The following is a 14,874-nucleotide window of genomic DNA, read 5'->3' as shown; positions in this document are numbered from 1 at the left end:
TAACCAGTCACCTTAAATGGGTGTCTTCTGATTCTTGATCCTTCTGCCCTTCGGAACAAAATCTCCTCTCAAACTTCTCCTCTTTAAGCAAAACAGCACAGCTTCTTCAATCTATCCATGTAACTAAAGTTCCTCATCCCTCAAGCCAAACTCGCAAATCTTTTCTGTACCCTCTCCAACGTCTTCACATCCTTCCTAAAGAGTAGTTCCCAAAATTTGACACTGCTTCAATTGAGACCAAACCAGTGTTACACGAAGGTTTGTGGTGATTGTCCCTTATTCTGCTGTGTTGCCCTGAAAGAAGCAATCACCACAAGGTTCCTCCTTGCTTTCATATGCTATGTCTCTATTTATACGGTCTAGGATCCCATATACCTTATTTACCATGCTACCCTGTCATCTTCAGTGATTTGTGCACATCTACCCCATGTCTCAGTGCTCCTGAACACCCTTTAAAATTGGATCCTTTATTTTCTATTACCTCACCTTGTTATTCCGACCAAAATATATCACTTCACACTTCTCTGCTTTAAATTTCAACTACCACATGTCCACCCATTCCACCAGATGTGTGTGTCTCTGAAGTCTGTTTTATCAATGCCACCCTCAAAGTTCACAATACCCCCAAGTTTTGTGTCTTCTGAAAATGTTGCCGTTGTGCCCTGCACACCCAAGTCTAATCATAAATACACCTCAAGAAAAGCAGTACTCCTACAATTGACCCCTGAGAAACCCTACTAATGCTTCCTTCCAGTCTGAAAAACAACTATTAATATTTACTCTGTTTTCTGTTATTTCATATCCATGCTGCCGCTGTCCCTTTTATTTCATGGGCTTTGATTTGCAGTCAAGCTTTATCAAATTATGGCAGAGTTGGGCGCCATGATGGCACATGGTGCACTGACAGGGGCCTGGGTTCAATTCCAGCCTTCGGTCACACTATCTGTGTAGAGTTTGCATGTTCTCCCCGTGTCTGCGTGGGTTTTCCCCAGGTGCTCCGGTTTCCTCCCAGAGTCCAATGATGTGCAGGTTAGGTGCATTGGTCGTGCTAAATTGCCCCTTAGTGTCCCAAGATGTGTAGGTTAGGGCAATTAACCATGGTAAATACATGGGGTTTCATGGGTGGTTTCCCAATGCATTATTGGGGTACCACACCCGCAGACTACCACACTCTCACGTGTGCCCACCCCCTCGCCCGCCCACCCCCTCGCCCGCCCACCCTCACACCTAACACCCTGGAGCTTGCAAGTTACAGCCCAAAATATGAAATCAAAGTGTTAATTCATAATCCAAACAGAATGTATGACTAAATCATTTTGGTCCATCCTAGACAATCATCCGCTGACTTCTAATCACACTGCACCTGAGACCAGACTTGGTCTTGACATGTATAAACAATGGTAGATCAACTAACCCGTGATTAGTACTTTTCTTCACTTTTTTAGTGAACTCCCTCACCCACCCAGAAATCTGCAGGCAAGTTTGAACTCTTCAAGCAGTCAGGCAGTGGATTTATCATGGACACGGCCCTTTGATGGAAACAGCCCCATCCTACACTACATTGTGGAGCTGTCTGAAAACAGTGAGTACTACTTTTAGAGTGCTGTGTTTAACAGTGTTGTCAACTGTGCAAACAATGCTTTATAAAATGATACAGACTATCAGTTTTTGTTGATGAGCATCTTCCATGAAAAGGATGTCAATTAGCAATGATTGTGTGTAATTTCTTGCTGACAGAAGCCTTATTTAATGTTAGTTAAGTAATTCCAATTAATTTGATTTGCATTGTGGTAGGTGTTGTATAGCTGAGGGGACATTAAAAATTGAATTACCCTACTAGGCAGTGAATTCTCTGATAACTAGAGAGTCATAATTTTGTACAGTGAAAGCAATTTTCCACATTTTTCTCCTTTAATATTTATTCACTTAAGTGCAGCATTTCTCCCAGGTTTTTTTTTAACCTATTCCCTTTTGTTTTCTTTCTGAGGACATGTTGAAGTTTCGTAAATTATATAATACAGAAGGAGGCCTTTCAACCCATTGTACCTGCGAGATTGCTGTTTTTCTCTGGAAATTGGGGAAAGGCTAGGGAGGAGAGTGCCTCTGGAAATTCATGGAATCTCTACAGTGCAGAAGGAGATCATTCTGCCCATCTAGTCTGCAGAGACTCTCCAATAGAGCATCCCACCCAGGCCCCATCTCTGGAACCCCACGTATTTACCATGCTAATTCCCCTAACCTACACATCTTTAGGCAATAGGGGAAAGGTTAGGACAAAGAGTCTCTATGAAAATTGGGGAAAGGTTAGGATGGAGAATACCTTTTGGTATCTCTGAATGTTCAGCCAGTTTATTAACAGCAGCAACTAGTTTAATCCAAAATCATGAATGTAAAAGATGTCAAAGTTAGTGATAATTAGGTTTAAATTTTAGCGTGATTGTTGATTATGAGACTTTGTTTTGCTGACATCACTGCAACAAAAGTTGTTAAAATTTAACAAACCTAATAATGGAATATTACATTCCCTTCCATTCAGCAATATATGTCTGTACGACTGTAACATGTTCTTATCTTCCTCCCCTTCCTGAATCTCTCACTGTGGTGCTTTATTAAGAATTTATGACTGTTAAATTTTTTTGTTCCTTTAGAAAATGGTTTGTATCTATTTCTTTTAACCTTGTCTTTTGTGTCAGATGGTGCACACTGTTTAAGTTTCTTACATTAAAATACACATTCATTTCTCCCCTCCCATAGGCCTTTTTCATATTTGTCCTGATAAATGTAAAAAAAGATATCAGATTCTAACAAAATTTCAAATTATTAATAGGTTTCTATATCAGTTGTCGTATAGTAATGGTATTTTCTTCAGCTGCTGGACTATCTCATTTCAAAGTTTACAAGGGCTTGTTTTTAATTCCCAAAGGTAATAAGTTGTGCCAGGCTGCCATAATTTAAAAGGAAATGAGTTTTTGGTCACCCTTCACTTAAGGGTCATTGTTGTCCTTTTAAAGAGGCAGTCATATTTTAGCTGTTGTCTGTAAACAGATATGCAACTGTGTCTATGTGTAAAATAAAACATGAGAATTGTTTGCAGCCCAGCAAATTCCACACCAGCCGTAGGTTAGCTAAACAGCAAGAGTTTTGAGAACAGTTGGTTTTATTGTTTCCCGGAGCTGCTGAGAAATTCCAAGATAGGCTAATAGTGCCTCTTTAAGGGGCTCAAAGCAAATATGAAAAACTTCTATCCCAGCTATAAAATGACACTTACTCCTTTTTTGGAACAAGGATGCTCTGGCACCACCCCTTGTACATAAAGAGGGTTAAAAACCAGTGCTTCAGCAACTTCCACCCTTCCTTCCCTCAGCATCCTCGGATGCATCTGATTCACTCCTGGTGATTTAATATCTTTAAGTGTAGCTAGTCTTTCTAGAATCCCCTCAATTTTTAAACCATCCAAAATCTCAGCTACCCCTCTTTCACTATGACTTTGGCAGCACCTTCTTCCTTGTTAAAGACAGATTAAAGACCCTTCATACTGACGAAATGGAAACTCTCAGTAAAGGAATCCATCTTTGATTCCATCTCTTCTAACATGGCTAACCTTGCAGCAGGGAAGGTAACACTTCACTCCTGACGAGGCCATAAAAAATCATGAAGGCAACCGAGACTGGGACTGTCTAGGCCTTGCCTTATTCTGGAGCTGTTCCATTGCCTCCTGACAGGCCAGTGGAATGGCCAAAGAAATGCAGCTCCATTGTTTTGAAATTTGTATGCACTATATAACAACCTGTTCAGCACCTTCTTCACTGGAATTTCATCTCATATGTTGCATCTCTCTTATACTATCCTCTATCTTGAACTGTGTCAATTAGCATGTGAGTATAAACAGGCAATGACATTTGCCTCTTCATAAATTATAATCACAGCAGGAGCATTACCTCAAAGTTTAAGTGGGTAGAACATTTTACTGACTAATTGTTAATGGTGCAATTGCAGTATTCATCATTTCACCACTTGCCATACTGATTATATATACCTATACTTGTCGCTATAGCATCAATTACATTTTTAAGCAAATTACCATTATGCTCTTTTCAAATGAAGTCAATTAACGTTGCATAAACCTGTCTAGCTTCTATGTATTAGATTTTCAGCTATTGCAAGGGCTGGGAGCCATGGCAAAAAAGATCAAAAAATAGTCCCGCTGACCAGCTCAATTGTTCCTCTGCTCTATCTACAACTGAGTCATTTTTTCAGATCCAGAATTGAGAGGTGCCACGGCTATCGTAAGTGAGTAGCCAATCAGGCTACCGTCCCACAAGCAGTCAGTAGCCTATCAGGTTTTTGAGACCATTTAAAGAAGAATGGCCGTAATTTTCAGTCAACTTCCAGGCCCCTGCAGGTAATGGTGAGACAATGCAGCTGCCTGGAGGAGTAGTCAATGCCTGGCTGGGTGCACGAATCAACCACTGGCCACCTGCCAGAGAGACTGTCTTTCCCTGCCCCCTCATAGTGATGGCCTGGTTGTCAAAGTAATTTTTCAATTTAAGATTTTAAAAAGTTTGAGAAAGGAAGCCTTCATTGTGGCCACCCTTTCCCTCACTTAGCTTCCATGCAACCTGCTGCTCCTTTCAGATGCTAGGCCTCTTATTGGCCAACCAAATTCAAGAACCTGCCCGCCATCGGTAATTGGACAGTGAACCTGCCTGCAGGACAATTAACAGGGCACATGAAAACCATTGAATGACCGTTCTCCTTCAGGGATACATTCAATACCTGGAAACAGCCCTGGTCTCATCTCCGGAAGGAAAATCGGGCCCTAACCCATCAACTGCTCTTGAAAAAGCATTCTCTTAATGTCTCTGATTGCTTGAAACCTGTTAAGTATTTCTTCCCTAATAAAGTAGGAGCTTGAATTTCCAATTAGAGCAGAAGTATAATTAGTGGGTGCATCTTCCCAACATTGCAGAGTATTGGATCAAGCAAGAAAAGCTGTGTGAAACTCGCTGGCTTCACAATCTCCTTTTCTCGCCTGATTAAATGGCACTCTGTGCAATTTCAGAGTTCTGGTGAGGGTCTCTCAGACGTTGGAGGGGTGGAGCTTAAACGCATGAATAAGGGGAACTCTCCCCTCCCCACCCCGAATAGGAGAGTAATCCCCTGCATGTGCTCCCTGCCCGTGCCCCTGTGCCATCTGCATATACCCAGGAGACACTGCCCGGGGAAATGCCCGGTCATATCCCTGAACCCCTGGGGCCAACACGCCCCTTCGTGCCCCTGATGTGGTCATCACGACTAATTTTTGTTTTTGAAAAACCAGTCGTGATTCATGCTGCTGTGATATCACGCCGTGAAGGGGTGAAGAGACATTATGGACTGACATTACATTGTCAAGCCCATTAATTACATTAAAATGCATTTCACGTTATGGAAGTCAGGTTCATGGCCTCACTGCGAGTGAACCTATGTCACAGCTGTCGAGACTCATCATAACGGGATTTGCGCCCATGACTAACGGGGCCGCTAGATCATGGTCTTTGTCTAAATCTTATGCTATCATTCCCATTCTGCATTTGAAGACTTGGATCATGTTCTTTTAAATTTTTCACCATTGAAAATTAGCCTAATTTCATCAATTTGTCCTCTTGCACAGGATTTCCGGATCCAGAATCATACTTCTTTTCCTCTGCTCAATGTCTCACCCTTTAGTTCTTTTGTAGTAATAAGGGGTCAAATTGTTGTCTTGGTAATGATTTGTAACTGACTTAAATAAATTTGTCTCATGAAGTGCACCATTACGGTACTTCTGCAGATCAAAATTAAATGCATCTTTTCAGCAGCCGAGTAGAATTTCAAAACTAAACTAAATAGATTTTAAACTTTGATTCCTGCAGTATTACCCCATTAAGTATTTTCTAATTTAGTTTATCTTTGTTTTCTCAGTTAATTAAAAAAATCTCTAATAGGAAGTCCTGATGCCCTCTGTAAGGGAACCAAACAAGTCATTGTCTAAGATGAAAGGAGCAGAGTAATATCAGTAATATGAGGACATTAATCTCATATTTAGAAATCGTATCATTTCCACAGCATTAATTTAATTCCGCTCACATTTAAGGGGAAATTCCATTCATTTGTGGATTTAATAACCTTTCCAAAACAAACACTATGATGCCATTAGCACTTACTTTAAACAAGGTTGGCCATCTAAAATGTGCCAAAAACACATTGATATTTTTTCATTCTTCCTTTTAAGGCATTCTGGTGAGAATTTTCTGGTCAAAATTGATCAAGATTTTATCTTTCTGAAAATGATGCACTATTAAACCACAATTGTGTTGCTGGAACTGCACCACTTGTTGAAACTTAACGGTTTCATGCTTATCTGCTCCACACGTCACTGAATTTTACCACTTCTCACATGCTGGTTAATCACCATTTAAACTGACTTCAAAACAATTCAGACAACTGGGGCAAATGAAATTTATTCGTATCACTCTGAAGAAAAGTGGGGAGTGGGGGGGCGCTGTAAAATTCCTTGTCTTCCCACCAGGTTCCCACTTGCCCTAACTTCTCTGCATTCTTACGCTGGAACAGGCAAGGCCTAGGCTGGCCGATCTGTCCTTGGCTCCGTTGAGGCCCTTAAGTAGCCAGTTGTTGACTACTTCAAGACATTTCTGCCCAGGCTCAGTTTTCAGGCTGGCAGGTGACACAAGATGGGAAACTGGCAGGCAGCTGTTGTAATGAGCATTCATGAGATTCAAATTAATACCAATGGTATTCCCGCCATCTGCCGGGGGAAGAGTGGCCCACCATTAACTTGTCATTGCAATGTAAGTTTACGCCTAGACATTTTCACTTCTGCCAGATTCACCACTCCCACCCACCACCAAACACAACGCAGGCAGGTTGGCAGAATTCACCCCCAGTGTCTGCACTGACAACAGCAATCATGACCAAGTTTTTCTTGTCCATGACATATAAGAAACATTCACAATAAAACTTCAGTTTAATAAGGTGAGCTTGAAGGTACAACATTGAATATGGAAATATGCTGCCATCAAAAATGATCGGAGAGTCCCTCAGATATTGTGACAGGTTACCTCCATCCCAGTTTGGGTCAAATTCAGAATGTCGGCTTTATCTGATTTTAATCTCACCTGCACTAAGTTGGCAAGTTTGTACAATTCTTGGCAGAGGTATTTAAATTTGTTCAGCATCATTTGTTAGCTGCAAATAGGCCCTTGAGTGACCATCCACCATCTTTCCCACTGCTGGACAGTGGAGGCAAGAAAGCATCTGGCATGGTACACCCCTGCCATCCCACCTGACTGCACATGCCCCAACTTGTCCCTTGCTGCCAGTGGGATGGGAGTGCACATAAAATTCCGACATACGTATGAGAGCAGTGTGCTACCTAAGGATTAGTGGTTGGAGGCGTAATGTTTTTTAAATCGTTATTGCTTCTACAATTTTATACTTTGGTGAATGTATGTATGTATAGCAATATTTTTGTGCTATGAGCATGTGTTTATGCACACCTCCAATTTTCACTACACCACAACTGGCATCCTTGCCTTCAGCTGCCTAGGCTGTAACTACAATTCCCTTCCCCTAAACCTGTCCATCTCTCTTGTATCTCCTCTTCTTAAAACCCACATCTTAGATCAGAGGCAGGACTTTCAGACCCAATGGGGCAAGTGCTGTAGCAGAGCAAATATCCACTGGAGTGTTGATTTGTTGGCACTACCCTGCTCTCTCACCATTTTTCCAAAAACAGAAGGGGGGGGAGGGTGTGGTGAGGGGGTGAGGGGATGAGGGGGGAGATGGTTGATGACAGGGCTAACCACCTGCAATCAGTAGAGGGCCAACTAAGGACCTTTAAAGGCATGTTATTGAATTTTGTCAGAGGCTGACTGGGACTTCCAGTCTACAGACCTCCCTAAAGCATTGAGGATAGACCAGCTACCTAAAGACAAGCAAGATCACAGGTCCAGCATTCCAGGCAGTCTTTGAGGCACTCCTTATCTGCCTGGCCATACCTGGAGGCATAGGCTCCGCTATGGAAAAACTCCCCTTTCACAGTGATAGCCTGGCTGTTGACGGCAAAGATTTTAAAAATTGGAGAGAGAACATCTCCCCCCTCTCTCACTGACCTGAACTGTAAGCTGCTGCTGCTTTTGTGCTGCAGACCTGGTATTGATCCTTCAGCTTCAAGAGCTTCCTTTATTGGATAGCAAACCCACCTTCTGCCCACTGATTGTCCAGTTCCGGGAAAATAACTGCAAAGTGACTGTTCCCCATAAAGTGCAACACCATTTGACCCTGACCTCAGGGTCTCAACCCGCAGGATCGTAGTTCAGCAGCTGAAGCAGCAAAGAGTGTTTTTTTTTCAATGAGGGAAAAGTGAAATTCATCTGTGATGATGCACACCCTCAGAAATGCTTTTGGATAATAGTACCCTTGTGAGGATAACTTTATTACATGAAATAAAGGGTGGTTACAGTGGCACAGTGGTTAGCACTGCTGGCTCACAGCGTCAGGGGCCTGGGTTCGATTCCCAGCTTGGGTCACTGTCTGTGTGGAGTTTGCACATTCTCCCCGTGTCTGCATGGGTTTCCTCTGGGTGCTCCGGTTTCCTCCCACACTCCAAAAATGTGCAGGTTAGGTGGATTGGCTATGCTAAATTGACTCTAGTGTCAGGTGGATTAGTAAGGTGAGTGTGTGGGGTTACAGGAATAGGGCCTGGGTGGGATTGTGGTTGGTGCAGACTCGATGGGCCAGGTGGCCTCCTCCTGTACTGTGGGAATTCTATGAAATAAACAAGAGGACAGTTTGACTTAAATGCTTTGCACAATTACAATGAAGTGTCTTGACATTTGTGAACATATGTTGGGAAGAACTTTAAACTTGATAAATGTGCTAACCAATCCTTGGAACTGTCTTCTTTGCTATTTTGTTTGACTCTGTAGACTCGCCATGGAAAGTACGGTTACCCAACATTAATCCAGCAGTGATGCACATTACCGTGAGTGGTTTGACACCAGCTCGTTCATACCAATTCCGAGTGTGCGCAGTGAACCAGCTGGGGAAAGGACAATACAGCACGGAAACCAACAGGTCTGTTATTTTCCCAAGGAGCAAGAAAAGTTTGCAGAGTCACTTTCAGTTTGATCCAAAGTACTTGGTGAGAAGATAGCAACAACAGTTATGTACTTGGAAGTACGGTGGGATTGGAATTTGCGATGGATATAAGGAAAATGTAGGCAAACCGAGATGAGCGAGATCAGCAGTGAAGTGGAAAAATAGGCTTCATCAAAAAGATAATTTTTGAGGAGATTTGTAGGGAACTTGAGAGAGTTTGGCTAAATAGTAAATAAATGGGATGACAGATGAGCAGGATGCACAGAAGGATGCAGAGGAACAGAATATTCAGGAGAAGGTTTAAGACTGAAGGGTTTAACAGTGATGGGGTGGGACATGACCATAGAATAATTTATAAATGCGACAAGAATTCTGAATTTAGTGCATTGGACAATGGAAATGAGTGTAGATCATTGTGGTCAGGAATGATGGATGAATGGGATTAGTGTGTCTCGGAAATAGGCGGAGCATGGCAAAGAGTACACTAGAATAGTGGTCTGGAAGCGAATAAGAGAAAGATATGCTGCCTTTCACCACCTCAATGCATCCCAAAGCACTTATAGTCTATAAAGTACTTCAGAAATTGCAAGAATACTGGGAAATCTCTACATTGAGTTTTCTTGCTAATTAATGGGAATTAATTCAAATACTATAGTTGTTTACTCACTTCTTTAGTTTCACTGTTATTCTGAACTATATTTCTAATACACCCTGGGTAAAAGCAAGGTAACTTGAAGGGAATTGTAGGTCGGGCCTTTATTGATCAAAGAAATTAAGGTAAAAAAACTTCAAATATCTAACAAAGCTGAAAAACAGATGATTTGCTATACCTCAAGGTTTATTTGGTAGCATGAACTTTCGGAGCACTGCCCCTTCATCAGGTGAGTCACCTGATGAAGGGGCAGCGCTCTGAAAGCTCGTGCTACCAAATAAACCTGTTGGACTTTAACCTGGTGTTGTGAGACTTCTTACTGTGCTCACCCCAGTCCAATGCCGGCATCTCCACTTCTTGATTAATGAAAGCTCAACCCACAATTCCCATCAAGTTACCTCTCAACTGCTTTTACCCAGGGTGCATTACAATGACACCCCAAGAATGAGCTAATAAAAAACAAAGACACCAAGTGTTCGGCCATGTTTTCACTGCTTGGCTTTGAAATTATATGAAATGAAATGATGAGATGATAAAAGAATGTATATTAAAAATATTCCCTGGGTAAGGATAGAAATATTCAGCCAGAGAAGGCCTGGGATCTTCCAACAGATAGGGGCCTTGCAGAGGGACCACATGTGGATGTGCTGCATTGACTGGTGTGCCAGATTGTAATGATAATGTTGCTGAGTTTTAAAATTACTGTTCCAACATCAGCATGTGTCAAGTCTTACTCAATAAAGTATACTCACTGTCCAACAAGGACAATAAGAGATTTCACTACGAATCATTTCAGAGTTTGAGAAAGGGGATAAAGTGTAGTGACTCCCTAAACCTCAAATTCCAAGAAAACGCAGTTGCTGTTGTAATGCATGAAATACTGTATGCAATTCACACAAAACAAGGTCTACAAACAGCAATGTGACAGTGACCAGATAATCTGTTTTTTGGTGGTGTTGATTGTGGGATAAATGTTGGCCAGAACACCAGGGGACTTCCCCTGTTCCTCTTTAAATGGTGCCATGGGATGTCTTATATCCAAGTGAGAGGGCCGATGAGGCCATGGTTTATGCCTCATCCAATAGATGATATATCCGACATGGCATTGAGAATTAAAGGCTTGGAGAGGGGCAGGCAAATGTTCTTGAGAGCACACAGAATCTGAAGGGTTTAAGCTCGGCTCAGGGTCAAACAGAATTCAGACAAGGTTCGGAATAGTCTGCTCCGAAAAAGAGATGGACAGGGCAAAGGATGGTATTGGTGGTAAGGAACAGAATTTGATCTGAATGTGGAAGAAAATGCCTTCATCCTTCCTAGTTATGAATTGAAGAAAGATATGATTCCTTTATGCCTTGATGCTGAACAAGCAGGCTGACGTCATAAAGGCAGTCAAGGGCTTGAGAGAAGTATTAGCAAGGTAGACTCAAACCTCAACATCGTTGCCAAAGGTAGCTATGAGAACAATTTTTAAAACGCAGGGAATTGCTATAATCTGGAATGCAATACCTGATATGATAGTGGAAACATACTCAATAGTGAATTTCAAAAGGGAATTGAGTAAGTACCTTGAAAAATAATAATTTTTCAGGTCAATGGGGAAAGAGCGGGATACTGTGACACTTGGATAGCTCTTTCTGATAATCAGTGTGGGCATGAAGGGCTAAATAGCTTCCTCTTGTGCTGTAAGATTCCATAATATTTGAATATATATCATTGGTCGATAACATGTTGATCAATAAGTGGAGGGGACCTGAAATAGATCCTTGTCTCCAAAGATGGTGGTTAAGGGTTTTTGGATGATTTGAATTGGAGCCATTGCAAAGTCAGTGGCACAGAGAAAGGCTTCGATATCATGGCCAATTGATATCAAGCACCATGGGATGGTGCAGGAGGAACAAAGAGAGATAACAATTTCTGGTATTTATATGCAGTACTGGCCAACGCTGCTTTGTGCAGTGAGAAACATTGGAAGTGGTGTATTGGATTTGAATAAGAAGTTTTGGGAGAGAGAGGGACAGAGCTAGGAATGTTGAGAAGATTTTAAAATATATAAATGTGAGGTGATGCATTTTGGTGGGGTGGGTGGGGTTAAGGAACCAGATACTCATTGGGAAGTAAGAGTCGAAATGGGATGTGGTGTGCAAATTCACAAATCTTTAAAAGAAGCAACATGGGACACAAGGGCAAAACAAATGCAAATAAACCACTGGAGTTCATTTCCAAGATGAACTGAATTGAAATGCTGAGAGGTTATGTTAAACTTACACTGGGCCTCTTTTCTTTAGCAAAGAGAAGGTTGGGAAGTGACACAATAGAGGCCAAAACACAGCCATTGACAGGAAGCCATGGATAGAGCTTTCAACTAAACAATATAGGGAGAGGATACAGATCAAGAGAGGTTTATAAATCTAAGGGGAAAAGTCAAGACAATAGAACAGTGTAGTGATTTGGGTAAAGAGGGGTAGATAGGAAAAGAAGGGAAGGATAATTTAATGGTAATATTGCATGAGGAATAAGGTCCATGATAAGTAAATGTTTCCTGAAACATTCACACGATAGATAACTAGGAACGCAAATAATTCAAAAACAATTCAATATGTTTAACAATAGATACAAGAACTCAGCAAGAAAGATCCATCTCTGGTTTGCTGGGTAAGTTAAAGACATATTAGATAAAAATAAGAGGCCTATACTGTTGCAAAGAATAGTAGTACACCTGATGATTGGGAGTGTATTAGAAACCAGCAACGGGTGACCAAAAAGTTGATTAAAAAGGGAAAAAATCCAATATGCGAGTCAACTAGCCAGGAATATAAAAACCAATTCTAAGAGCTTTAACAGGTGTAGAAGAGAGCGTGGCTAAAATAAACACTGGTTCCTGAGAGGCAGAGATTGGAAAAATTATGGGGAATGAGGAAATGATGTGGAGATGCTGGCGTTGGACTGGCGTAAACACAGTAAGAGGTCTCACAACACTCACAATTGATGAAATTGAAGGCTGATAATCTACATCCCAGAGTATTTAAGGAAGTGGCTCTAGAAATAAATGCATTTGTGGTGATCTTCCAAGATTCTATAGACTTTGGAACAGTTCCTACGGATTGGAGGCGAGCTAATGGAACTCCACTATTTAAAAAGGTAGGTAGAGATAAAGCAGGGAATTATAGACATGTCAGCCTGACATCTGTAGAGGAGAAAATTCTAGAGTCCCATTATCAAGGACTTTGTAGCAAAGCACTTGGGAAAACAGTGGCAGAATCGGACAGAGTCAGCATGGATTTACAAAAGGGAAATCATACTTGACAAAGTCCAACAGGTTTATTTGGTCGCAAAAGCCACTAGCTTTTGGAGTGCTCGCTGTTCCCTCGTCAGGTGAATGGGATTTCAGTTCACAAACAGGGCATATAAAGAGAAACTCAATTTACAAAATAATGGTTGGAATGCGAGTCTTTACAGGTAAAGACTTTACCTGTAAAGACTCACATTCCAACCATTATTTTGTAAATTGAGTTTGTGTCTTTATATGTCCTGTTTGTGAATGAGGAAATGGCAGAGTCATTGAACAAATCTGTGGGCGCAATCTTACCACCCGTTAACACCACGGTCCTGCTGCAGCGATGACCGAGAATTTGGCGACAAGCCAAATCTCCGTTCACTGCAGCGGGATAGGAAAATCCCGCTGGTGTGAATGGTCGGAAAATTCTGGCCTTTATGTCTGTTTTCACAGTAAAGGATACAAGTTAAACATGAGAAATGAAAGGAACCTAGGAGCTGCACAAGAGTGATTCATGTTAGCTAATTAAAAGAGAAAATGTAAAGAGAAAACTTAAAAGGCTAAAATCTGACAAATTCCCATGACTTGATGGCCTAATCATGGATGTCTAAAAGAGAATGCTGCAAAAATAGTGGAAGCCCTGGTTATGTTTTTCCAAAATTCCCAGATCCCAGAACATTTCAGTGGATTGGAAATTAGCAAATGTAATGCTATCCAAGAAAGGAGGAGGAGAGAAGGCAGAGGAATACAGACCAGCTTGTCTGACATGACTCATGGGGAAAGTGCTGGAATCTATTATTAAGGAAATAATAACAATGCACTATTGTGGCTGAGTAAAATGTGGGATAATTTCCCTGCTTTTCTCACTTTTCAACACACCGCAACAAGGAATGTTTGAGAAGGAGTGGTTGTTTTCTCCTTTTTAGTGCTGTGACTTTAAAGAAGCGACACAAAACAGACTTGAGTTTAAATCAAAAGAAAGGATAAATATTTAGTTATCAGAACCCCAAAAATGTAATTGCAACAACACAGTCCTCACACAAACTAGATACAGACACACACACACAAGAACAGATATGTTCTAAAGATGCAAGATGAACTTAAGTTACTTAAAGGCTTAAAAAAAAATCACTTCAAATCTGTTCACAAGATTTGTAGTTGAAATTTTGTTGGCCTGAAGGATTTCCTGTTGATGCACCGAAGAAAAATGACGGAGGTTTCCGGTGATGAATTCACTTTGGTTCACCTGAAGCAACAGAAAGCTTCTGACTTTTGAGCTGAAGTCGGTTAAACCCTTATATTGAAGAACCATATTCTGACAGGTAAAATGAATAAATCCTAATCCTCTGCCTAAGGTGACTTTTGAGGCAGGGTCCTGTGACACTGACATGGATGTTTCCCATTGTCCATACAGTGGGTTGACAGCTAAGCAGTTTGCCACACTGGAGCTCTCTCATCAACATTCCAGCTATGATTAGCCTCTGGAATGCCTTCATTTGAAGTTCCATCATCATGGAACCAGCCAGTCTGGCAGCTATTGTAGTTTTTAAGCTGCATTTGAAATAGGCACAATCAATCAATACCTGGGAAGGCAATTTGCATTTTCAGGAACTTCCCAGAAATGTATTCAGACATGTCTGTCTCTGTGCAGAAACACAAAAGAAGTCACCTGATTATTTGGAGTGACGAGAATGTCCATATCCCATGTTGCTTTTAAAATAGTGTTCATCTCCTAATAAACTTGACAGACATTTATGACCATATAGCACTTAGTATAGAAAGATAAAGTGAACATGGTTGTCCAAAA

General features: G+C 41.3%; 1 protein-coding gene across 1 annotated transcript in view; it reads left to right on the top strand.

Annotated features, from left to right (window-relative positions):
* sdk1a (sidekick cell adhesion molecule 1a) overlaps nt 1-14,874 on the top strand; it is an 839,938-nt gene that overhangs the window by 602,593 nt on the left and 222,471 nt on the right. The window contains exons 14-15 of the mRNA XM_078240149.1: nt 1,446-1,582; nt 8,970-9,117. Coding sequence (XP_078096275.1) covers nt 1,446-1,582; nt 8,970-9,117 — 285 coding nt within the window. The remainder of the gene's footprint in view (nt 1-1,445; nt 1,583-8,969; nt 9,118-14,874) is intronic.

The sequence above is a fragment of the Mustelus asterias genome, chromosome 23 (assembly GCF_964213995.1).
Source record: "Mustelus asterias chromosome 23, sMusAst1.hap1.1, whole genome shotgun sequence".
Lineage (NCBI taxonomy): Eukaryota > Metazoa > Chordata > Chondrichthyes > Carcharhiniformes > Triakidae > Mustelus > Mustelus asterias.
The sequence above is the reverse complement of the archived record's forward strand: the minus strand, read 5'-3'. Positions and strand labels throughout refer to the sequence as shown.